General features: G+C 42.7%; 1 protein-coding gene across 1 annotated transcript in view; it reads left to right on the forward strand.

Moving 5' to 3' along the window:
* Window positions 1–24836, forward strand: part of grk4 (G protein-coupled receptor kinase 4) — a gene marked incomplete at its 3' end in the record, with an annotated part of 85658 nt that overhangs the window by 34922 nt on the left and 25900 nt on the right. Inside the window, exons 3-5 of the mRNA XM_083655482.1 lie at window positions 8961–9073; window positions 12208–12285; window positions 16074–16174. Coding sequence (XP_083511608.1) covers window positions 8961–9073; window positions 12208–12285; window positions 16074–16174 — 292 coding nt within the window. The remainder of the gene's footprint in view (window positions 1–8960; window positions 9074–12207; window positions 12286–16073; window positions 16175–24836) is intronic.

Raw genomic sequence — 24836 nt, forward strand, 5'->3', positions numbered from 1 at the left:
GGTGTGTGCATTCATCCTCAGTTGGCATAGCATTATTAGGTTGACGTGAGCGTAAAGAATATACTTGGGATTGAATGGAGCAAGTGATCTCCCAGGAACTCATGGATGCTTTTGGTGTTGATGTTCCTTCCTAATGGGTAAGTTGACCTTAAAAACGTGGTGTACTCCCTTAGCAGACAGTATTGCACAACAGGTTATAACAGATTTGTAATTTTATTACGCAAATAGGATTGTGTTTGTCAGAGAGTGTCCAGTTTTGCTCTGATTCAGCAGGGCGGTGGGATCCAACCTTTAACTGGTGCCGGGCTGGCAGGGCACACTGGTGCTTAGAGGCACCATTGGGGCTGGGCGATATAGTTAAAAAGTATATCGATATAAAATATTTCATATCAGTTGATATCGATAATTATTAGGGGTGTCACGATACACTCAGTTCACGATACGATACGTATCACGATACTGGGTTCACGATAACGATACGATACGATACGATTTTAACAATATTTTTTTAAACTTGAATAATGACAATATATGACTGGAAAAGTAGTATTTTATTTGAAATGCACAAATACAAAACATGCTGTTGTGGGAAATTGTTATTACAATAACAACTAGAAAAAACATGAGATTGGAGATAAGGCTTATCTTGAAATAGAATGAGTTACACCGTCACTTAGATTTACTTTGAACTAAAAGGTTTCTCAGCAGTATAAATTCTCATTATGCATCTTCAGTTTTTCTTCAAACTCAAACAACAAGACTTTTCTTAATCTATTTTTTATGCATCTTCAGTTTTTCCTGTCAAGTAAACAGTTTTGCCAGAAACTCAATTGAATGGTTTCTCTCCTGTATAACTTCTCATGTGTCTCTTCAGAGACTTGTTCAACTGAACTACTTTCCACACATTGAACTTCAACAAACAAAGACGTTTCTTAGTCTATTTTTGGAAAAAAAAAAAAAAAATTCTCTCGATATGAGATTTCATCTCAACGATACATATCGTGACGTTTTACTATCGCGAAATTTCGTGGGACGATATATTGTGACACCCCTAATAATTATTGATCATTTTAATGACCCGTTTTTATTAATAAAAATAACATACGAGGAAAAGGTTGCATTTAACCACTTTATTTTGAACCACCTTATTGTCAAGGCACACAGGTAATTTGTCACACACACATACATGCTCTGAGTGCAGTGTGACACAGTCCGCATATTAGGAGCGGGTCCGAGAGTACGAAAAATCTGCTGTCCCTCGTTGCCCAGATTTTGTATCAGCAGGGCTTTCTTCCTTTCAACGTTAGCATCAGCTAGCCCTAGTATGAACGTTTCAAAGGATTCATGCCAGCGAACCCACGGGATCGGCGGCTCGCCAGGCAGGGCGAGGAACGGGGTGAGAGCAGAGAATCCATCATCCTCGTCACCAATGTTATGTTAACTTGTGGACCACGACGTAAAAACGTTTTATTTTCATGCGGTCACACTGGCTCCATGTTTACAATTACAACCACACCACTTTCCAGCAGGGCAGACTGTCGTAAAGCTGCCTCTCTTCTAAAAAAAACGTTTGGTAATGTGTATTTCAGGATTGTAGGGTTAACGTTAGGTGAATCAGTGAATGAGCTGCCCGCATTACGTTAATGTCCTGGGCACATAAGACTGCGGGCTTGTGACACACACAAGCCCGCAGTCTATTAATAGAACGTTACAAATTCTTTGTAACGTTTACAACGGTGTTCTGCTTTCGGCATCCCTTTTATTGACAATTAATTCCTCCACATCACATCTTCTCCCACTCATCTCCTTCTGATGTTGCGTTTCACCATGGTGGTGTAGTGCAAACTTGCTGTTCGCGTCACTCACTAGCACTGCCCATGTTAAGGGATATGATTGGCTGTTTATGAGAGGGGGTGGGTGCACTCGGAGTTTGTCTGTTAAATGATTGACTGTTTCCATGTCACTTGTAGTAAACCATTGCTATACTTTACAGATCAAAAGACATCTTGAACCAAAACTCATTATACCTACTATATTGTTCCCTTATAGTCCCATATATGGCATACTGTGTGGAGATATGGGGAAACACTTACAAAACCAACATTGAGCCAATTTTTATCTTGCAAAAAAGAGTTATACGAATAATCAAAAGAGCAGAGTACCGTGAGCCTACCAATGCCTTATTTATAAACTTAAACACATTAAAATTCTGGGATATAGTTAAGCTTCAAACCTTGTTAATAATGTTCAAGGCTAAACATAATTTACTTCCAGAATGTCTTCAGACGCTGTTTGAGATTAAAAATACCCAGTATGATCTTAGAAGCACTGGCAATTTTGAAACAACACGGGCAAGATTAAACACTAAACAACACTGTGTGTCTGTGAAAGGGGTAGGCTTGTGGAATTCCTGTGAGGGGGACTTGACGATGTGTGGTTCGATCAGTGCATTCAAAAGATTGTTTAAAAACAAGACGATAAGTAGGTATAGAGAGCTAGACTAATCATGTATTATTGTCATTATTTGTGGATCAGACTAATCATGTATTATTGTCATTATTTGTGGATCAGACTAATCATGTATTATTGTCATTATTTGTGGATCATGAAGCAGACTAATCATGTATTATTGTCATTATTTGTGGATCATGAAGCAGACTAATCATGTATTATTGTCATTATTTGTGGATCATGAAGCAGACTAATCATGTATTATTGTCATTATTTGTGGATCATGAAGCAGACTAATCATGTATTATTGTCATTATTTGTGGATCATGAAGCAGACTAATCATGTATTATTGTCATTATTTGTGGATCATGAAGCAGACTAATCATGTATTATTGTCATTATTTGTGGATCATGAAGCAGACTAATCATGTATTATTGTCATTATTTGTGGATCATGAAGCAGACTAATCATGTATTATTGTCATTATTTGTGGATTATGAAGCAGACTAATCATGTATTATAGTCATAATTATGGATCATGAAGCAGATTAATCATGTATTATTGTTATTATTTATGGATCATGAAGCAGGAAAAAAAGATGGAAAAAAAAAAAAAAAAATAATAAAATAAATAAATAAATAAATAAATAAATACATAAATAAATAAACAAAGACAATTTAAAAAAAAAAAGTAAAAAAAAAAAAAAAAGTAAAAAATAAATAAATAAATAAATAAATCATGTACAACTATTAAATATGCATTATAAAGTATGAGCAGGAAGCATGTTCTTTTTTGTTTTTCTCCTTTTTTGTTTTCTTTTCTTATAAAGATTCACACTTGTTTTTCTTTCTTTGTCATGTGCTGTATGTGAATAGGGTGGGCAAAATAAGCTTTTAGCTTCAGCCCATACCTTTTTTTGGTCAAGATCCATGTAAAATGTGTTATATCTATTGTTTTGATTATATGAAAAAGAGGTATTGTACATGGTGTTTGGATGACCAAAAATAAAAAATCTGCAAATCAATCAATCAAACAAGGTACATTGGCTGTATGAGCCACGGAGCAGAGGGAAGCGCTCTATCGAACGTCCCTATTGAACCATATTTTTATTGTATTGATGACGTCTCTATCGCGATATATATTGTTATCGTTTTATCGCCCAGCCCTAGGCACCATCATGTAAGATCCTGACAATATACTTGTTCTTCAGCAAGACACTTCAAACAAAACTGTTGCCACTGTTTGTTTGAATAGTTAGCTTGCATATTACCTATTCGGCTACCAAAACTAAGGGCGCTTTCACACCTACCTCGGTTGGTCCAGACTTACGGACTTTCTAGTTTGATTTGAACCAAAATAACAGCCGTGAAACCTCCCCCGGACTATGGTCTGGACTAGGGATGTTCATTTTGAAAATTTTCCAAAATCGATAATCGGTGAAAATTAACGATCAATTATCGATTATAGATCATATTAATACTCAGAAAATTTTCAATTTACATTTTTTTTTTTTTTTTTTCTTTTTTGCAAAATGAATGCCTATGGCAGAAAATACGAAAGACAACGTGTTCTCCTCAATGAACTCTTTATTTCAATGTGTCTCCTCTCCAACACTGCTGTCCCCGGCGCATGCCGGTGTGAATTCCCCATGTTTAAAACAGTTTTGTTGGCACAAAGGCCGGTGCCCAGCCAGAAAACTAGAGACTATATGAAGCTCCACCTCATGTTAGTCGGCTGTGCAATGGAGTGGGGCGAGGAGGAACGAATTCCACCCAAACCTAGTCAATTTTTTTTTATTTTTTTTTATTTTTTTTAATAATAACAAAATCGATCCAAATGCCACAGGATCGATTCCAATCCTTAACGATCAATTATCGATTTTCGATAATTGATGAACATCCCTAGTCTGGACCAAACAGCTGAATGTTTGTTTGCAGTGTGAAAGCATTTTTGGGATAGTTTGGACTTTCGGACCAAATATAGGAAGTTTCGCTAGGCTATTGTCAGAGAAACAATGACAAATGAGCCGCGGTAGCTAGTAGCACATGATGAGAGGAGGAGAGCACGTTTTTAATTGAAATATGGTCCGACGATGGTATAAAAAGTCAAATGGGGAAAAAGAGAGAGAGAGGGAGAGGATAGCCTACTACTGTATGAGAGGAGGGGAGAGCTGAAGATAATGAAATGACTTGAAGGGAGAGAGTGAGTTGTACAAACATCATATTGCCACACTGTAAGCAACACACACACACACGCAGACACAGAGAGCCAAACTAGTCTCTTAATTGTTATCCGTCAACGCAGTCGGGGGGAAAATCCAGCCCATGGACAGACAGCGCACCTCGCACAACAGGCAGGAAATGATTGACAGGCAATACAGCAGGCTAAAGGTGGATATTTTATGGAGATAGGTGCGGCTTATTATGTTGTAGTATGCCGAATTGAACAGTCTCTCCCAGCGATTCATGATTAGCCCTTTACTATTCCATCAGGCATGTATCGTTGCCTATAATGAAGACCGCGTTAAACTGACAGATTTTCAAATGGAGTTACTGACAACGCTCCACGTTGCATACAGTAACTGCTGGCATTCTTTGTTCAGCTTTGGATGGCAGTAGTAGCCTATATAGCCTAGTCATGAAATGACTGATTTGGTAGTTTGTTTGCGATTTCCAAAGTGGCGTGAGTCAACTTCAGAACCGCTGTTTCAAATGACAAAGGAAATGCCTCATTATCAACCTGTCATCCCATGAGATTACAGATTTTGAGGGGAGAAACAAATCTCAATTTAATCCCTCTACTTAAAGATAAGTATTATGGACTTGCCTGCATTATTTGCCGTAACTTTCCTTTGCTGAACATCATTCGAGAGAGACTTGGGTTTGCCCTTGGTTCATTTTGTTATGGGGTGTCTTCCAAGTAGGAGTGACGTCTTGGCTATCAGATGTCAACCTCCGACTCCTTATACCCATAAAAGGATGCGTTTTGGGGTCATTTCCTGTAGTTGCTACCATTGCAGTCTCACTCCTAATGAACCACACAGCAGTTGGCTTGCAAGAGGACTGAGCCTCTCATTTTCAGGCGTCTCAGTGCCGAATTTGGTGCCTCCCAAATTCAAATGCCTTTGTTTTCCCCATGCCAAATGAACTGAACTAAAGGAGTAAACACTCCGCTCAAAACATGCTTGGTGTGAATGCGCCAAACAGGAAGGAAAGGAGGTCACACTGTAGCTCCCTTTCATTCATTTAATAGCCATCCCACAGTTGTTGTGACCTTTTGAGCTACTGCTCTTCTTCAGACATAACATGATACAACCTACCCTACTACAGTATTTCTTTTACCAATTATGAGGGAGTACTGTACAGCTGAACACGGCCGATATGGAAACACCAAAGCGGATTCATAAATCTTAGATCGAAGGTGAAAGCGCTCCGTCTGAAGGCAAGATACTGTTTAAGATCTCAGTGAAGGTTGATTTATGGTAGGGCGCCGTTTTTGAGAAGTGTCGCTCGACAGAAATAAGAGTCGCACGACGTTTGTAATTGATATTTCGGCAAAAGGTTTCAGTCGTCTCCATGGTAGTCAGCTGCTGGCCCGGGCAGGCTGGCTGTCAGACACCGCTACACTGACGGAACTTTCACATGTGTCCCACTAGTAGAGATGTAACGATATGAAATTTCACAATACGATACGGTATGGTATGGTATATACCCTGAAGAAGGCAGCTTGCTGCCGAAACGTTGGTTTCCTATTCTCTGTGTCCTCAATAAAATATTGGCACTTTGACTATAGTGTGTACATCTCTGTCTCTCATGAGACTAAAAAACCTCATGGTATGGTATCTACCAAAATATCACGGTATACGGTATTTCATGGTAGGGCTTGCCGATAAATCAATAGCAATATATATCGGCGATAGACAATTCATCAATACAAAAAGAAAATGGTTCAATAAATATATCGATATGTCCCTTGATAATGGAGCGCGCTACGAATGACACTCATTACAGCCAATCAAACAGACAAATCCTAAAGTTCCTGCACGCCATATTTATTACACATTGGCAACACTGAATTTGTTTGAAATTTTTGTGATAACATAAAAATTATTTCCTGTGTGCATTGATAAATAAGCTGGTTCAAAATAAAGTGGTTAAATTTAAGCTCTATTACCGGCTCGTCTCTGCCAGCCATGTTATTTTCTAAGTTAGAGAGGCCTGGGACTGTACAAAATTTGGGTTTTGTTACAAAAAACTCTCTCAGAATTCTAAACCAAGTTAAGAGTGTTTTGAATTTACCAGATGTTTCTGTCCATACACCGCTTTGTTTCAGTCACTCTTTCTTGGCTCCATGGTCAGATAAAAACTACCATGCCTGGAGCGAGAAGGGGCTGGTTTCCATCAGATATCTATACATAGATGGTCATTTTGCATCTTTTGATCTACTGAAGAGGAAGTTTGAGTTGCTCGGCACAAACTGGTTCAGATACCTGCAAACTAGAGATTACGTTCGATCCAAGGTTCATCCCTTTGAAGCACTCCCAGCTGAGCATGCTTTTTTCGATGTATTACTGAGCCCTCTTCATTGCAAGCATCTTATCTCTAGATTTGTATGTCTATTTGACAACCGCAACACAGCCTCTACTGAGAATATTAGAGAAGCGTGGCAGGGGGCACTTGGTATTAATTTATCTGACATTATATGCGAAAGGAGTTTGTCTGGGGTGCAACTTTGCTCAGTTAATAGCAGACACCAGCTGATCCAATTTAAAGTCGCTCACCGTCTTCACTACTCCAAGCAGAAACTACACGGGATCTTCCCTTCTGTCTCACCACTGTGTGACAGATGTCATGTGTCAGAGGGCACACTATCTCATGCCTTCTGGTTCTGCCCTTCACTAACACTGGGCCAAAGTATTTGACTGGTACTCTAAGGCCTACAAAATAATCCTGCAGCCAGAGGCGGAACTCGCCATCTTCGGCTGCTCGGAGTCCTCTCTGAACTTCCCTACAGCTGTGCAACAATCTCTGACACTGGGGACAACTGTCGCCAAAAGACTAATCCTGAAGGAATGGAAGTCCTCCTCTTCACCTTCTTTTCAAGTATGGTTGATGGACATGGTTTCTGTTATACAGATGGAGAGACTCAGGTTCTTGAGAACCAACTCGCTTAGAAAGTTCTTAACTATTTGGGACCCGTTTCTGGGCTACTTTGATGAGGTTAAAAATGATTAGTGAGCGGTGACTAAGGTTGGGGGTGATGGACAGCTTGCCCGGTCTGTTTCATGTGGACCCCTTTGGTGGGGTCCTATTTCATGCTATTGTTCCCTCCCCCCTCCCTTTTAATTTCACATACAATACAAACTGGTGCGTTTTTAATGTTTGCTATGCATTAGCCATAGATGTTGACTTTTTACCCGCTGCACGGGCTCGCCACACGCCACACGCAGGTCGGCCGCTATGCGGCCTTGCCCGTAGCTCGCCTGCTCTATTGGCATGCGCACGCTCAACTTCGCATCACTGATTAAGTGTTCGAGTGACATCACTGATGATGTCATAGACATGACGACATCGCAATTGCTCAAGTGACATCACTGATGATGTCATAGACATGATGACATCACAATTGCTCGAGTGACATCACTGATGATGTCATATACATGGTCACGTCATCAGTGACATCCAATTGCTCGGGACCATCACTGATGACATCACTGTTCTTCATCTTTAAAAAAAAAGCGGTGGTCACAGAGAGGAAAAGGAGGCCATGAAATATCAATTCTCTCTGTGTTGTACTCTGTACTACTCTGTCTGTGCTCACCATAGTGGTAAGTTTGGTTTTGTGGTGGTTTGAGGGGCAAGTTTGAGTGTGACATGTGGTACAGTGAGCTGCGAGTGCAGAGGGAATGCTGTGTGGCTAAAAGGATGCAGCTGCAGCGGCTGTTGTGAAGATTTGATTTGCTGTTGGAGGCTGTGCTGTCTTGTTGCTGTCACCACTCACAATCTTTCATCCCAGGCATCCTTCCCTGCACAAGTGTGCATGTGCCGTGTGCATCATGTCAATGTTTTGTGGCCTATTTTTTTGTTTGTATGTATGTTTATTGTGTGCGTGTGTGTGCGTGTGTGTGTGTGTGTGTGTGTGTGTGTGTGTCCTTACTGTCAACCAGTGATGGAACACGTCCTGGGTCTTCTTCCTCATTTGGTACCAGAGGAAATATGACTCAAATGGACACCATTAGTCCTAATAGACCAGGGCCAGCTGCCAGAGACACATGCGCGTGCATGTGTCTCACACACGCTGTGTGTTTGTTTTTGTTTTCTTCAGCATATTCTCAGATAAATTATAATTATGCTCTTTTGTCCATCTCTCTGTCTCTCTCCCCTGTCTCTGTCTCTCTCTACCCTCTCTCTGTCTCTCTCCCTCTCTCTCCACCCTCTCTCCCCTCTCTGTCTCTCTCTCCCCCTATCTCTCTCTCTCCCCCCTCTCTCTCCCTCTCCCCCTCTCAGAGAGGGACTACAGCAGTCTATGTGAGAGGCAGCCCATTGGTCGGCTGTTATTCCGTCAGTACTGTGACACCAGGCCAGAGCTGAAGCGCTGCATCGACTTTATGGATGCTGTGGTAAGATTTAAGAATGAGCCTATTGACCATAGAGAGCATTGCTCTGCTTATATACCTCTCTCTTTCACATCAAACCTTTTTATTTTATTTACCTCCTTTTTTTACCTCACTGTCTGTCCCCCTTCCCCCCCCCTGCTCTTTCTCTTTCTCATTTTCACTCTCAGCCTGCCCTTATGGGACAGGCCTGATTCGGGGCCAGCAGCGGAGCAAGCAATGGGAGAGGAAAGGAAAGCCCCACTGCCTGATCTCGGCAGTGGGGTGGGGGCCCGGGGGGGCTAGTGTCAGAGTTGGGAGGGGGGGGGGGGGGGGGGGGGCGCTTCATTAGGGACTTAGACGGGCTGTCGGAGAGAGAAGGGACCCCACCCTCCCCTTCCTCTATGCACTCGCTCCATGAGGTCAAGCCCACGTCAGAGGCAGGTCCCCTGGGTAAGCCGGCCAACACAGGCCCAGGCTTGTGTCGAGGCCCCTGGAGGTATGCGAGAAAGGAAAATGGGGGAAATCATGCTTATTTAATAAGAACCTACATTAGTCTCTCTTGAGGTAGGCGGGCGGGCACATACGTACGTATGTACATACACTGAGAGACACACACCCACACACACACACACACACACACACACGTACACATACGCACACATTCTCTCACACATATCTCAATCACATAACTGCATGAAATGAGACAAACACAAAACATGTCACTGCTTGATGTGGGCTATTGGTTCTGCAGAGGTCTTACCTCAGTCCCATTCCTCTCTGCCAGGGCTGCTTTCTAAGGGACATGGTCGCAACCTACAGCCATATTTGACCAAAAACACAATCTATGATGATGGTGCGATGGGGTGAAATTAAATATGAGGAGTCATCCTGGCAGGTGACAGATGTAACAGGTGTTAAATATGAGGAGTCATCCTGGCAGGTGACAGATGTAACAGGTGTTAAATATGAGGAGTCATCCTGGCAGGTGACAGATGTAACAGGTGTTAAATATGAGGAGTCATCCTGGCAGGTGACAGATGTAACAGGCGTTAAATATGAGGAGTCATCCTGGCAGGTGACAGATGTAACAGGTGTTAAATATGAGGAGTCATCCTGCCAGGTGACAGATGTAACAGGCGTTAAATATGAGGAGTCATCCTGGCAGGTGACAGATGTAACAGGCGTTAAATATGAGGAGTCATCCTGGCAGGTGACAGATGTAACAGGCCTTAAATATGAGGAGTCATCCTGGCAGGTGACAGATGTAACAGGTGTTAAATATGAGGAGTCATCCTGGCAGGTGACAGATGTAACAGGCGTTAAATATGAGGAGTCATCCTGGCTGGTGACAGATGTAACAGGCGTTAAATATGAGGAGTCATCCTGGCAGGTGACAGATGTAACAGGTGTTAAATATGAGGAGTCATCCTGGCAGGTGACAGATCTAACAGGCGTTAAATATGAGGAGTCATCCTGGCAGGTGACAGATGTAACAGGTGTTAAATATGAGGAGTCATCCTGGCAGGTGACAGATGTAACAGGTGTTAAATATGAGGAGTCATCCTGGCAGGTGACAGATGTAACAGGTGTTAAATATGAGGAGTCATCCTGGCAGGTGACAGATGTAACAGGCGTTAAATATGAGGAGTCATCCTGGCAGGTGACAGATGTAACAGGTGTTAAATATGAGGAGTCATCCTGCCAGGTGACAGATGTAACAGGCGTTAAATATGAGGAGTCATCCTGGCAGGTGACAGATGTAACAGGCGTTAAATATGAGGAGTCATCCTGGCAGGTGACAGATGTAACAGGCCTTAAATATGAGGAGTCATCCTGGCAGGTGACAGATGTAACAGGTGTTAAATATGAGGAGTCATCCTGGCAGGTGACAGATGTAACAGGCGTTAAATATGAGGAGTCATCCTGGCTGGTGACAGATGTAACAGGCGTTAAATATGAGGAGTCATCCTGGCAGGTGACAGATGTAACAGGTGTTAAATATGAGGAGTCATCCTGGCAGGTGACAGATCTAACAGGCGTTAAATATGAGGAGTCATCCTGGCAGGTGACAGATGTAACAGGTGTTAAATATGAGGAGTCATCCTGGCAGGTGACAGATGTAACAGGTGTTAAATATGAGGAGTCATCCTGGCAGGTGACAGATGTAACAGGCGTTAAATATGAGGAGTCATCCTGGCAGGTGACAGATGTAACAGGCGTTAAATATGAGGAGTCATCCTGGCAGGTGACAGATGTAACAGGCGTTAAATATGAGGAGTCATCCTGGCAGGTGACAGATGTAACAGGCGTTAAATATGAGGAGTCATCCTGGCAGGTGACAGATGTAACAGGCGTTAAATATGAGGAGTCATCCTGGCAGGTGACAGATGTAACAGGTGTTAAATATGAGGAGTCATCCTGGCAGGTGACAGATGTAACAGGTGTTAAATATGAGGAGTCATCCTGGCAGGTGACAGATGTAACGGGTGTTAAATATGAGGAGTCATCCTGGCAGGTGACAGATGTAACGGGTGTTAAATATGAGGAGTCATCCTGGCAGGTGACAGATGTAACAGGCGTTAAATATGAGGAGTCATCCTGGCAGGTGACAGATGTAACAGGCGTTAAATATGAGGAGTCATCCTGGCAGGTGACAGATGTAACGGGCGTTAAATATGAGGAGTCATCCTGGCAGGTGACAGATGTAACGGGCGTTAAATATGAGGAGTCATCCTGGCAGGTGACAGATGTAACAGGTGTTAAATATGAGGAGTCATCCTGGCAGGTGACAGATGTAACAGGTGTTAAATATGAGGAGTCATCCTGGCAGGTGACAGATGTAACGGGCGAAGCGTGAAGACAAACACGGTTTGCAGTGCACAGTTTGCTTCCTTGATTGAGATGGGGTTATTTAATCTCTATTTTAATTTGTTTTATTGATTATATGAGAGAACAAACCTGAATTCTCTCTCTCGCACTCATTTACATTTGCTCTCTCTGTCTTAACCTTCCTTCCTCCCTCTGCTGTCCATCTCTTTGAACTTATTTATGGAGAAGTGATAAGAATAAGAATGTAGAAGATTATGCTGAATGAGGGTGACTCCCCTGTGTGGCTGTGGTAGCTCACAATTTACGAAGCCTCTCTTTTTCATTGACAGGCCGTGTACCAGCTAGCTCCGGATGAGAAGAGGAGGGACTATGGACTGAATGTTTTAGACACATACTTCAATAATGGGGTAAAGCACCAAAACACATGCACGCACGCACGCATGCAAGCACGCGCTCACACACACACACACACACACACACACACACACACACACACACACACACACACACACACACACACACACACACACACACACACACACACACAGACAGATAGACACATGGACACAATTAATATTACAATAATCAAGTCATTTTGATCTCTAACAAATCGTCGCTGTTGGGTAAAATCCTTAGAGTAACTCAAAAATATTGTGACTTTCATGGTTAAAGAGTTACCGTACATGTTCGGCTAGACTCTAGAGGTTGAAAAAATTCTACAACTCCTGGGTTTATGAAACCTTTTCAAAAGCCATTGGATAAAAGGTTTACATTTTCGAGGTTCTTCACCTAGCAACAACGATATGTAAAGTCACATGTTTAATCAAACTGATGTTCATTGCCTTTAACTCATTGAGTGCCATGGACGAACATGTTCGTCATTTCGTTTAGTAACGTAGAGTGCCAAGGACGAACATGTTCGTCAATTGCGTTTTTTGACGGGGGGATGTCGATCTAAGCCTCTTACATCGCCTCTTACAATATGGGAGCTATTGAATGTGTCTAACCTATTTTACAGAACCCTTAGGTGGCGACAGTGCTCTCCCGATTAGACAAAGGCCAGGAGAAAAGAGAGAAGAAGTCATGAGGAAACGGAAATCGCATCGATATGCTTGAAGCATAACGTTAGCTGTGCCTGTGAACAGCAGTCATCTGCTGCCACAATTGAGCCCCATCTGTGTCCGCTGCGATAGCCCATCCATATGATTTAGTTGGCGACACCAGCGTCTTTCTGAAAAGTGACATTATTCTCAGCTGGGAGCCGAGGACACGCTGTAAAAAAGCGGGGGGATGCAGCAGACTTTTCAGTGCAGATCAAACTCAGAGCAAACCGCAGCAGAGACACTCCTCCCACCACGGAGGAGGAGGAGGAGGGGGGTGGGGCACGCAGGGCACTACAGCATACAACCATTGACAGTACACACAGACCCAGGCAGCAGCAGGCTCGATGCATAGAGAGCAAACAAGCTAGAATAGGCTATCTGATGCCCACCAGCAGTAAATCAAGACCAGCAAGAAGGTGTGTAGGGTCTGCGCACGCAGGGGCCAGCGCTGCTGGTTGCAGCTAAAACACATTATTTGGCCAAACAAAATTCCTTTGTTTTCACTCTTTTATTGAAGGAAATTATTTTTGAGGTGTCATTATATCAGAAAATATTAGCTTCAGAGTCAATGATGTGCTTGAAATGTTTAATTTCACAAAAGGCTCATTATCTCAGCTTCTAGAAAAAAATTGCTGTTTTTCGTTAAATCAAGCTATCTTCTCCGGCTCATAACTAAAGAACGGAAAATGGGATCAATAAACTTTTTTTTGCAGATGATAGAAGAGAGTCTCCTCGTTCTTTGTGCGTGTTCTGTGTTTACATAGTAATATCATACAATATTCTGTGGGCCTCGAGAAATCACTGAAAACGCTCTGAAACTCTGGCACTGGGAGCGTCCGTTCTCCAAAAGTGGCTGGCACTCAATGAGTTAAGTGGATGGATCATATGATAAAGTATGATCAAACTGTCAAACTTTCAAATAATATTCCCTAGTTTGTTTCAGATGTAATTGTATTTGCGATTTTAATTAGTATTGCATTTTAGTATTTGCCATTCATTAATTTAGACAAGGAAACTCCAATATGAAAGCCCTATCTACAAATAGCCTGTAGCCTATTTTAATAACATTATCATCAGCATTGCCAGTAATGTTAGATCTGCTGGGTAGGTTCCATTCATGTCTCTGCATGTCGGTATACAGGCGTGGTAGCAGGCGCACATTCAATCAGATTGCGTGCATCCTAATTGAACATTTGTTTGTTTCATTGCATAAGGTAGACATACATACACATCATAAAAATATTCACTTAGGCTGGCTATTTAAAAGAAGGAGATATGTGGACATTTAATTTGAGCCTATTAGAATTCAAATTGCGTTTAGAGGGAGATAATTTCACCGAACTTGGTGTCCTGGATAATTTAATTTGTCGGACTTTGATTAATTTTAACTGTAAAAGTCCGGCAAATACCGGAAAACAGAAACACGTGTGTGTGTGTGTGTGTGTGTGTATATAATATATATATATATATACACTTACATATTATATACTGTATATACAGTGTGTGTGTGTGTATATATATATACTGTATATATATACACAGTATATATATATACTATATATATACACAGTATATATATATACATACATACACATACATACTGTACATACATACCTACACACACACACACACACACACACACACACACACACACACACACACACACACACACACACACACACACACACACACACACACACACACACACACACACACACGTTCCTGGCATGGGTGACTCAAGTATTAACGGAACCCCTGTCTGCAGTGTTAGTACCATGCTCTACCAATGGAGCTATCTGCCTTTTTCACCTCAGCCATTTTGTGTCTAAAAGGCAGGAAGTAAACATGGGTGCACTGGAACACCTGAATGGATTGGAAGTTTTGCTTGTGTTTGTAATGCGTTTCTTCCTGCCTTCTAGACACAAAATGGCTGAGGTGAAAAAGGCCCATAAAGGATCACAGGCAGACTGATAACCATGTTGTGTCCTCTCTCTCTCTATTCTTCTCTCTGTTACCTTAGCCTTGACAAGTCCAGTGCTGCAGGAACCAATAGTAAATTATACAGTCTGCAGCCACTGCTGTCTGCAGGCATTGGGATGGGCAACTGGCAGCCCGCATGCCATCACCCGTTATCACTCAGTACGCCCCTCGAGGTTAGGGGGAAAACACAGAAAGCATGATGTCACATACCTGCGAGCACTCCTGATTTTCACGGGAGTATCGCTACTTTAGACATTGGTACCAAACATGTCATGCTAACTTGTCGGGAAGGGGGCTAAATAACGCTCCAAAGTTAGGCAAAATTTTGATGAGGGAAAAACTAGCATGGCCATTTTCAAAGGGGTGCCTTAACCTCTCACCTCAAGATATCTGAATGAGAATGGGTACTGTGTACCCACAAGTCTCCCCTTTACCGCATTTTTCGATAGGGTAGCCCTAGCCCATCCCTTACTAAATGCATTTGAATATGTACAATAGAAATGTTGGTATAATAAACTTTAACTCTAGAACACTAACGTCGGGTGATTTTCACCCGGACAATTGAATTCACGTGATTTTCATTGTCTTGCTGCTGTCTGAGGTGGGCGGGTCCTTAGGTACCTTCAGGATGCTCACTGACGTCATTGAATGTAGGTTTGTTTCCCTGCTCCCATTCATGGTTTTTTCTACCGGCTACGTGTTCGGGTGATTTTCACCCGACGTTAGTGATAGAGGGTAAAATATCTTCGGGTTAGTTACAATGGTATTGTGGTGACTTTTTTTAGGGTTAAGCATCAGTATATTTCGTTCTTTTCACCAAAGTAGTAGCTATAATGGGGTAATTGAGTGATGGGGTTACAGTATCCTGCTGGTGCAAGTGCACGGTCACAATCTGGCCCTCTGGTGGTGAGGGGAGAACATTGTGGCCATCTATATCATTAAAGTTGCCCATCCCTGTGTTAGACTCATGTCTCACTCTCTGTCCCTGTCTGTCTGTTTCTGTCCCCCTCTGTCTACCTCTCTCTCTCTCTCTCTCTCTCTCTCTCTCTCTCTCTCTCTCTCTCTCTCTCTCTCTCTCTCTCTCTCTCTCTCTCTCTCTCTCTCTCCCCAAGTCGGCAGCCCATCTGCCAGACATACCTCAGGATGTGGTTGCTGGGTGTCGGGAGAGGCTGGAGCAGAGTCCTTGTAAGGAGCTCTTCAATGACTGCACCAAGTAGGTCTCCTGTAATACCTCCTCACCTCCATCACCTCTGCTTCACTATGACCTCAGCACCACCCGGCACTGAGGCGCTTGATCAAACTGCTGTACACCTGCTGTGTTTCTTGATGGAGTCGCGAGATTGCCCATGGGGCCTGAGGAAGTGAATTCTCCATTCACACAGACGTTTTAGTTGGACAAACCAAGTGGTTCAGCTATAGCCAGAATCACGAGAGACAGAACATTTCACTCACACACACACACACACTTTTTTTCATTCATTTTTTAGTTTTTTTTTTTATCCGAGTGAAATGTTCTATGGTCTCTCATGATTCTGAATATACCTGAATCACTTGGACTGTCCAAGTGAAACTCTTTTTAGAAGCATTTTATGAAACGTCTATGGAAAATCAATGCGGAATGAAATCCCTTAGGCCCCATGCCGAACCCGGAAGAAGGCGTGACTTTGGCACTCTTATGTAGTGGGACTATTGGAATCCTGTTTGTGTGTGCAAACTGTGGACAGAGCGCACCCTGTCACTACCGATGATGAGGCAGCTGGCACCTGGATTGCAGTATTGCACACACTCTCTTGCACACACACACACACACACACACACACACACACACACAGTAGAGACGAATGAAAAAGAGCAGTGGGCAGAGAGGGCATCCGGATGGCTGGCATGAAAACAACAGCCACCTCAGTGTTCCCCACACTTTCTCTCTCTCTCTCTCACACACATACACAGACACACACACACACACACACACACACACACACACACACACACACACACACACACACACACACACACACACACACACACACACACACACACACACACACACACACACACACACACACACTTGCAGGTGTTTCTGCTTCCTGTCCTGAGAGCCAGGAGAAGCAAACAGACTGGGGATTATTACCCCGAATGTACTTCTTATTGCGCAGACACATATGCGCACACACACACACACACACACACACACACACACACACACACACAGACATGTACACAAAGACACATACGCACACACACATACGCGCACACACACACAGAAACATATACGCGCGCGCGCACGCACACACACACACATATGCACACATACGCACACATTCATGATCTCTCTCTCTCTCTCTCTCTCTGAAGAAACAGGATTCCGCTAGTCCTTCTTCACCTTCTTCCGGGTTGGGCATGGGGCCTAAGGGATTTCATTCCCCATTCATTTTCCAACTTTTGGATTAGCCCAATGATGTAACTCTGTCACAAAGTGCATTTCTGTTGACATTGTCCTCGGTACATGCAGTACAAGATAGTACCAGACCTGCAGACCAGTATTTATAAATAATTATTCACTGTTATACTAAACCCCATTTATCTCCCAGATAAGGTTTACCACATCAGAACATTTTGGGCAGTGTCAAAAAAATTGGCAATTACACACACACACACATACTGAATTCTATTACAATACTTTCCTTGGTTTGCGTATGACACAAAATCCTAAAAATAATTTGCAAGCGTAGCTCAGTTCAATGCATTAGACGTACAATACAGTCCACCACTTATCAGTTCAACACGCTTCGGCAGAACCCAAACGGCATTCCCTCAGTCCGGGCAAATGCTGAATATTTCTGGAACTCCCAACTTTTGGCCACAGAGACAGAGTGGGATTTGGGTTGGGAATGCTGTGACAAGCCTCTGATGGCCCTGAGCATTTGCTGGGGAATACCGGAATCTGCAAGTAGGAATTCAGGAGGAAAGGGAATGATGTTTGGGAAAACACTCTGTTCTGCTCTCAGCCTGCGCTATCAGAATGGCATTTAGATATACAGTATGTAGAAAACGGTTGAAGAGCTCTTATATCCCATTTACACCTGGTTTTTAAAGAGAACTTATCCGGATACAGGTCACATTTAAAAACCAGGTGCAAATGGGGTGTCTGAGTAAGGCCATGTCCACACGGAAACGAGTTTAGGTGTATCCGCTAAAGTTTTTTGTCATATAGACGTTTCGTCCAGATGGAACCGCGTTCTGGGACTATACGTTCTGGGAGTATACGCTAATTTTTCAAAACGGGTCCCAGAGTGATTAAATCTGAAGACACCACCCTTGCATTTCCGTGTTTACAACCCATACGCATCTTTCCTGAAACGATGACGCCATAGCCCCACCTCTCTCCACCAGCAACAATAACAATCATGGCAGTAACGTTCGTGCTACAGCAGTGGGGATCTTGCAGCAAAATATAATGCTCCTCTATTACCACCGTCAGCAACAAGTGGACACGGAGAACAGCGTGTAGCCTACAACATCCTCAGGGCTCCACACAGCTGACTCTTCCCATCCACCCCTCCCCTCCCTTCATCGGATATTTCCCAGAAGGCTTAGCGGCGGCTACATTTTTACAATAACACAAACTAAATCAGGCTTAACGTGTTAGATAGAAATTATATTTATTTTTAATACAACATGCAATTCTGGAATATTTTAATATTGGACAAAATGAAATGAAATGAAATGTAAACCCTGAGTGTAACGGACATACTCTCTTGCCCTATATATAGCCCTCGTAAATACAACGTGAATAGGGAAGTGAGAGGTTTGAGGAACACGCGGTTGCACTGTGATGTCTGTGATATCCGCTCGTGTCCACTCCAACAAGACTTTAGCTTACTTGACGCGACTTTTTCCAATAAAAACACATTTATGCCATGAGTTTATATAATGTATATTTATGTTGCATCATTTAGCCTGTGCTGTGATGTGCAGGAGCGGCCAATACACTGGGATGTGTTTGCAACATGTCTAAAGATCATGGAAGTGGATGATATCAGGAATGTCACCGATAGTTAACGTTCTATATTGTAGGCTACAGGGAGACCATCAGCCCTGCTGAACAGCTCTGCATTTGCCTGTATACTGTAGGTTTCATCATTTTATTCATTGACATGGCAAACCTCCCCGCAAAGCCAAGGGTTTAAGCTGCTGCTACAGTGAGATACACATTATAGACTGTGCGCCCCTAGAGGTTGTATGCCATTATTGACGAGATTGTCTTTCTCTGTTATTCTACAGCGGTTTCAGTGGTTTCATGTGGATACACACATTTCTTGAAACGTTTCCATGTTTATGGAAAACTTTTCTGAAATGAAAAAAAAAAAGATAGCTTCCGTCTCCGTGTGGACATGGCCTAAAATATAATCCATATTGTTTTAATCTAAAGGCGTATTATTTTGGTTGAACATTGGTCATAACAGGTTTCCGTTGTTGAGATTTGTTGATGGATTTCCCACACATGGATTAATCCTACTGTCCTTCCTACTTATCTTGGGTTAGGGACTAGTCAACAATATTGACAATATTGATAGGGACTAGTCAACAATATTGATAGTGTATTGCAATTGAGTTTTTCTTGTAATATTACGTGATTTCATATTGCCATTTATTTTATTAATGTTTACTAATTTACTAATGTAGACCCGTCTATTAATAATGCCATTAGTTTACACTCGTATCTTCCTTATTTCTGTGTGCGTTGGTAACATTGGCTTAACTGTTGGGTGGATGCATGTGACAAAGGAAGCAGCGTAGAGTTGAACACATAGGGAGGTGTGTGTGTGTGTGTGTGTGTGTGTGTGTGTGTGTGTGTTAGTGAGTGAGCGAGTAAGGGAGTGTGTGGGCAGGGCAGAGGTAGGATGAGCTGGTGGTTTCTGTTTGACTGGAGCTGGAGGAAACATCAGTGATTGTGGTTAGGAGGAACACACACACACACCCTCCTGCCATGTCTCTTTGGCATCTCAAATCACGCTCAGTTGGGTCCATTTCCTTCCCTTCTGCGTACGTCGCTATTTTAACACCTCTTGTGTAGTCAGAAGGGCACTGAGGGGGGAGGGGAGGGCAGAGAAATGGTGTGTGAGAGAGTGAGAGACCGGTAACTCCTGTGTCCGGCGCTTGGTGATGTAGGACTGGAGGCTTCGAGTCATTATCCACTCCAGGTGGGTAGAGTAAACAAAAATGGTACTCAAGTAAAAGTACAGTTACTTTATAATATATTTACCAAAAAAACAAAAGTATCCTAAAAAAAACCTACTCAAGTAGTGAGTAACTTCATGAGTAACTACCGTAAATTCCGGACTATAAGGCGCACCGGAGTATAAGCCGCAGCAGCAAAATTGCCTGTTTGTTACATATATAAGCCGCACCGGACTATAAGCCGCGGGTGTTTTAATGTTTTTTTTTTTTTTTTTTTTTAATTGTGTTTTAATGTTTAATTACCATATGTAAGGGTTCGTGCACAGAGGGGATTGTCGGGAAAGAGATGGCTGTTTGAGGAAGCTCCCATTTATTAACATTTCAACAAAACAACATAACACAACACCACCTGTGTTTTTTTTACAGTGCACACAGTGTCCGCGGTGTGGTGAAAAGAGGGCAAGAGAGGAAATTAAAACAGAAGTGGATTTATAGTTAGAAAGAGTGCTAAAGAAGAGAGAATTCCTTTTTTTTTTTTTTTTTTTTCTGAAAAAATTCATAGATAAGCCGCACCGTTATATAAGCCGCAGGGGCCAAAAAACGGGGAAAAAGCCGCGGCTTATAGTCCGGAATTTACGGTAGATGCAATTCATTGCCGTAACGTTATACGACGGTCCATCGTTGTCGCGTTCTGAACCCTGGAGCATGTGGTGCAAACGTTAGGTTAAGGTTTGAATTAACTCCAGTAGAAGGACCCTCTATCATTCTAGTTAACGTTAACTTGCTTAGTCGGTAGGCCCAATATTAAGACCTTTTCAGACATAGTTCCCAGTAAATTACTGGGATAACTTTTCAGTGACCACTAGTGATTTTCACTATTTACACATGCGCTACATTCAGGACCACTAGTGATTTTCACTATTCACACATGCGCTACATTCAGGACCACTAGTGATTTTCACTATTCACACATGCGCTACATTCAGGGCCACTAGTGATTTTCACTATTCACACATGCGCTACATTCAGGAACACTAGTGATTTCCACTACTCACATGCACTACATTCAGGACCACTCGTGATTTTCACTATTCACACATGCGCTACATTCTGGAACACTAGTGATTTTCACTATTCACACATGCGCTACATTCAGGACCACCAGTGATTTTCACTATTCACACATACACTACATTCAGGACCACCAGTGATTTTCACTATTCACACATGCGCTACATTCTGGAACACTAGTGATTTTCACTATTCACACATGTGCTACATTCTGGAACACTAGTGATTTTCACTATTCACACATGCGCTACATTCAGGAACACTAGTGATTTTCACTATTCACACATGCACTACATTCAGGAACACTAGTGATTTTCACTATTCACACATGCACTACATTCAGGAACACTAGTGATTTTCACTATTCACACATGCACTACATTCAGGAACACTAGTGATTTTCACTATTCACACATGCACTACATTCAGGAACACTAGTGATTTTCACTATTCACACATGCACTACATTCAGGAACACTAGTGATTTTCACTATTCACACATGCACTACATTCAGGAACACTAGTGATTTTCACTATTCACACATGCACTACATTCAGGAACACTAGTGATTTTCACTATTCACACATGCACTACATTCAGGAACACTAGTGATTTCCACTACTCACATGCACTACATTCAGGACCACTCGTGATTTTCACTATTCACACATGCGCTACATTCTGGAACACTAGTGATTTTCACTATTCACACATGCGCTACATTCAGGACCACCAGTGATTTTCACTATTCACACATACACTACATTCAGGACCACCAGTGATTTTCACTATTCACACATGCGCTACATTCTGGAACACTAGTGATTTTCACTATTCACACATGTGCTACATTCTGGAACACTAGTGATTTTCACTATTCACACATGCGCTACATTCAGGAACACTAGTGATTTTCACTATTCACACATGCACTACATTCAGGAACACTAGTGATTTTCACTATTCACACATGCACTACATTCAGGAACACTAGTGATTTTCACTATTCACACATGCACTACATTCAGGAACACTAGTGATTTTCACTATTCACACATGCACTACATTCAGGAACACTAGTGATTTTCACTATTCACACATGCACTACATTCAGGAACACTAGTGATTTTCACTATTCACACATGCACTACATTCAGGAACACTAGTGATTTTCACTATTCACACATGCACTACATTCAGGAACACTAGTGATTTTCACTATTCACACATGCACTACATTCAGGAACACTAGTGATTTTCACTATTCACACATGCACTACATTCAGGAACACTAGTGATTTTCACTATTCGCACATACACTACATACAGGAACATTTCCATCTGGCACCTTTTCACACATCCTATGGCAATGGGATAGATGGGGCAAGGGACATTCACGGGAAGGAGAGGGGGGCTCTGACGTGGGCACACACACACACACACACACACACACACACACACAGAGAGGGAAGGAGTGAGAGAGCTGCAGAGGGAAGGAACTGCAGGATTGTATAAAAGGGGAAAAGAGGAGACAAACGGAAAGAATGTGTTAAGGAGAGCGGGAGAGAGAGACAGACACATAGACATGTGTTTATGTTACCCACAGTCGTGCAGCACTTCACATGTTTTTGAATGGGATTCCTGTTCGAAGGTGGCCATCACTCGTTCCACTACTATCCTTATTTATATTCCATTGTGGAATTTTGATGGTTTTTTATTCCGATATGGAATTGTGACCCAGCACTTATTCCCTTGTTTCGAGGGAAAGCCTGTAGGAAAGCATGGTCCAGACTCCTGGCAAGCAGAAATGTCTTAGCTCACTAATGGATTTTCTTCTGCTATGGTGGAACATACAGTTATGTCATAGTGTGTGTGGGTGTGCAGTACATGTGTATCATGGTGTGTTTTGTGTATGTGTGTGTGGGTGTGCAGTACATGTGTATCATGGTGTGTTTTGTGTATCTCCGGTCTCCACAAAGGTCTCTGACACCCCCCATGCTGATTTTTCTCCCCTGTTCTTTTTCCTCTCCCTCCTCTCCCACCCAACAAAAGCCATATTGTAGTTGTGTTTATTTCTACTCCCAGTGGTGTCTGTCTGAGGCTCAGCCCCAGGCCAGGCACGGCTAGGCTCCTGCCTTCCTGGAGCCCCAGGCCAGGCACGGCTAGGCTCCTGCCTTCCTGGAGCCCCAGGCCAGGCACGGCTAGGCTCCTGCCTTCCTGGAGCCCTTTTCACCAAGTGTCCGGGACCCGTTTTGTCTTCTAAGGCATAGAGAAGCCTATTGACCTGACCAGTGAGAAACTCGAAGGCATTCAGGCCGTGGTTCAAGGACAAAACTGAGACGGAGCTCGAAAAACCTAGGCTCCTCCTGAGACCGTAATGAAAAACCACGCTGGGGCTTCAGAACAGAAGCGTGAGTAGTAAAGATTTGATCGTACGTTACATCATCGTTAAGTCAGGCAGACCAGCAGCTTGCACAAATCTCTCAATGAGTTTTACTCGAGCTTTGATGTGCGTGATTTTAGTGAAAACTATTCTGAGCTCAGGAACAGCCTCCTGTCCACTTCCTCCCTTTAATGCTGAGGGACAGAGTGACAAACTTTCGATGCTGTATCTCATCTGCAGAGCAGTTTGGTCCCATTTTTACATTTTCAGCTGCCATTGACACAGCAGAGGGTGCTGTCACTGTGGAGACGGTCTGCTGTGGTGCCTGTTGCCAAGAATAGCCACCCCAAGGCTCTGGTGGCACTGGCTACAGGCCGCTTTCCTTAGCCAAGAAGTAACGTTAACATTAGCATGTTTACATGATAACACTTGAAATGCGGCTCGTTAAGTGGTATTTTTTCCGCTATTTACAATTTAAATAATTACTATCCCCATCCATAATAAGGTCGTACCTTCATCAGTAACTTGGGGCCACTGTCTCACGTCATCAGTCCAGCTCATGACGCTGTTATTCATTTGGCATAGCGTTAATGCAGTCTGCAGCAGCCAGCAGCACAGTCTAGCTGCGGGGACCTGCCCCCGCAGTAATGGTGGCCCCACTAGATGGCGCCCTACACAAATTGGCCGGTGGATTCGTGTATAGGGAGGAGGAAGGCCATGGATTGTCTGTTGATCCTGTTGATGATGATGATGATGATGAATCAGAATCAGAATCACTTTTATTGCCACAGTATGCAAGTTACATACGAGGAATTTGTCTTAGTGTCTGTATGCAGCGTAGCGGTTACATCAATATACAGGGATAAGAAGTAGGAAGATAACTAACGACAATCGCAAGGTTGCAAGTGCAATCAAATCGAATCGAATCAAATCAATATATACAATATGTACATGAGTGGTGAAGTGTTCTGTGGATGATAAATATGAATTTACGTTGGATTTACATGAGATTTACAGACTGAGTTAAATATACGTTAAATAGGCAGTGGATTTACATGAATTTACAGTCAGTTAGATAAGAGTTTACATTGAATGTACATGAAATGTACAGGCTAAGTTAAATAGGCATTAATGTGCAGGGAATTTACATCAGTTTACCAGTCCCAGTTAGACGGGCATTAAATTAGATATAGTATGAGTTCCAGTTTTATGGGGGAGGGGGTTCAGTTGAGTTTAGGA

Source organism: Poromitra crassiceps (assembly GCF_964638095.1).
Source record: "Poromitra crassiceps genome assembly, chromosome: 19".
NCBI lineage: Eukaryota > Metazoa > Chordata > Actinopteri > Beryciformes > Melamphaidae > Poromitra > Poromitra crassiceps.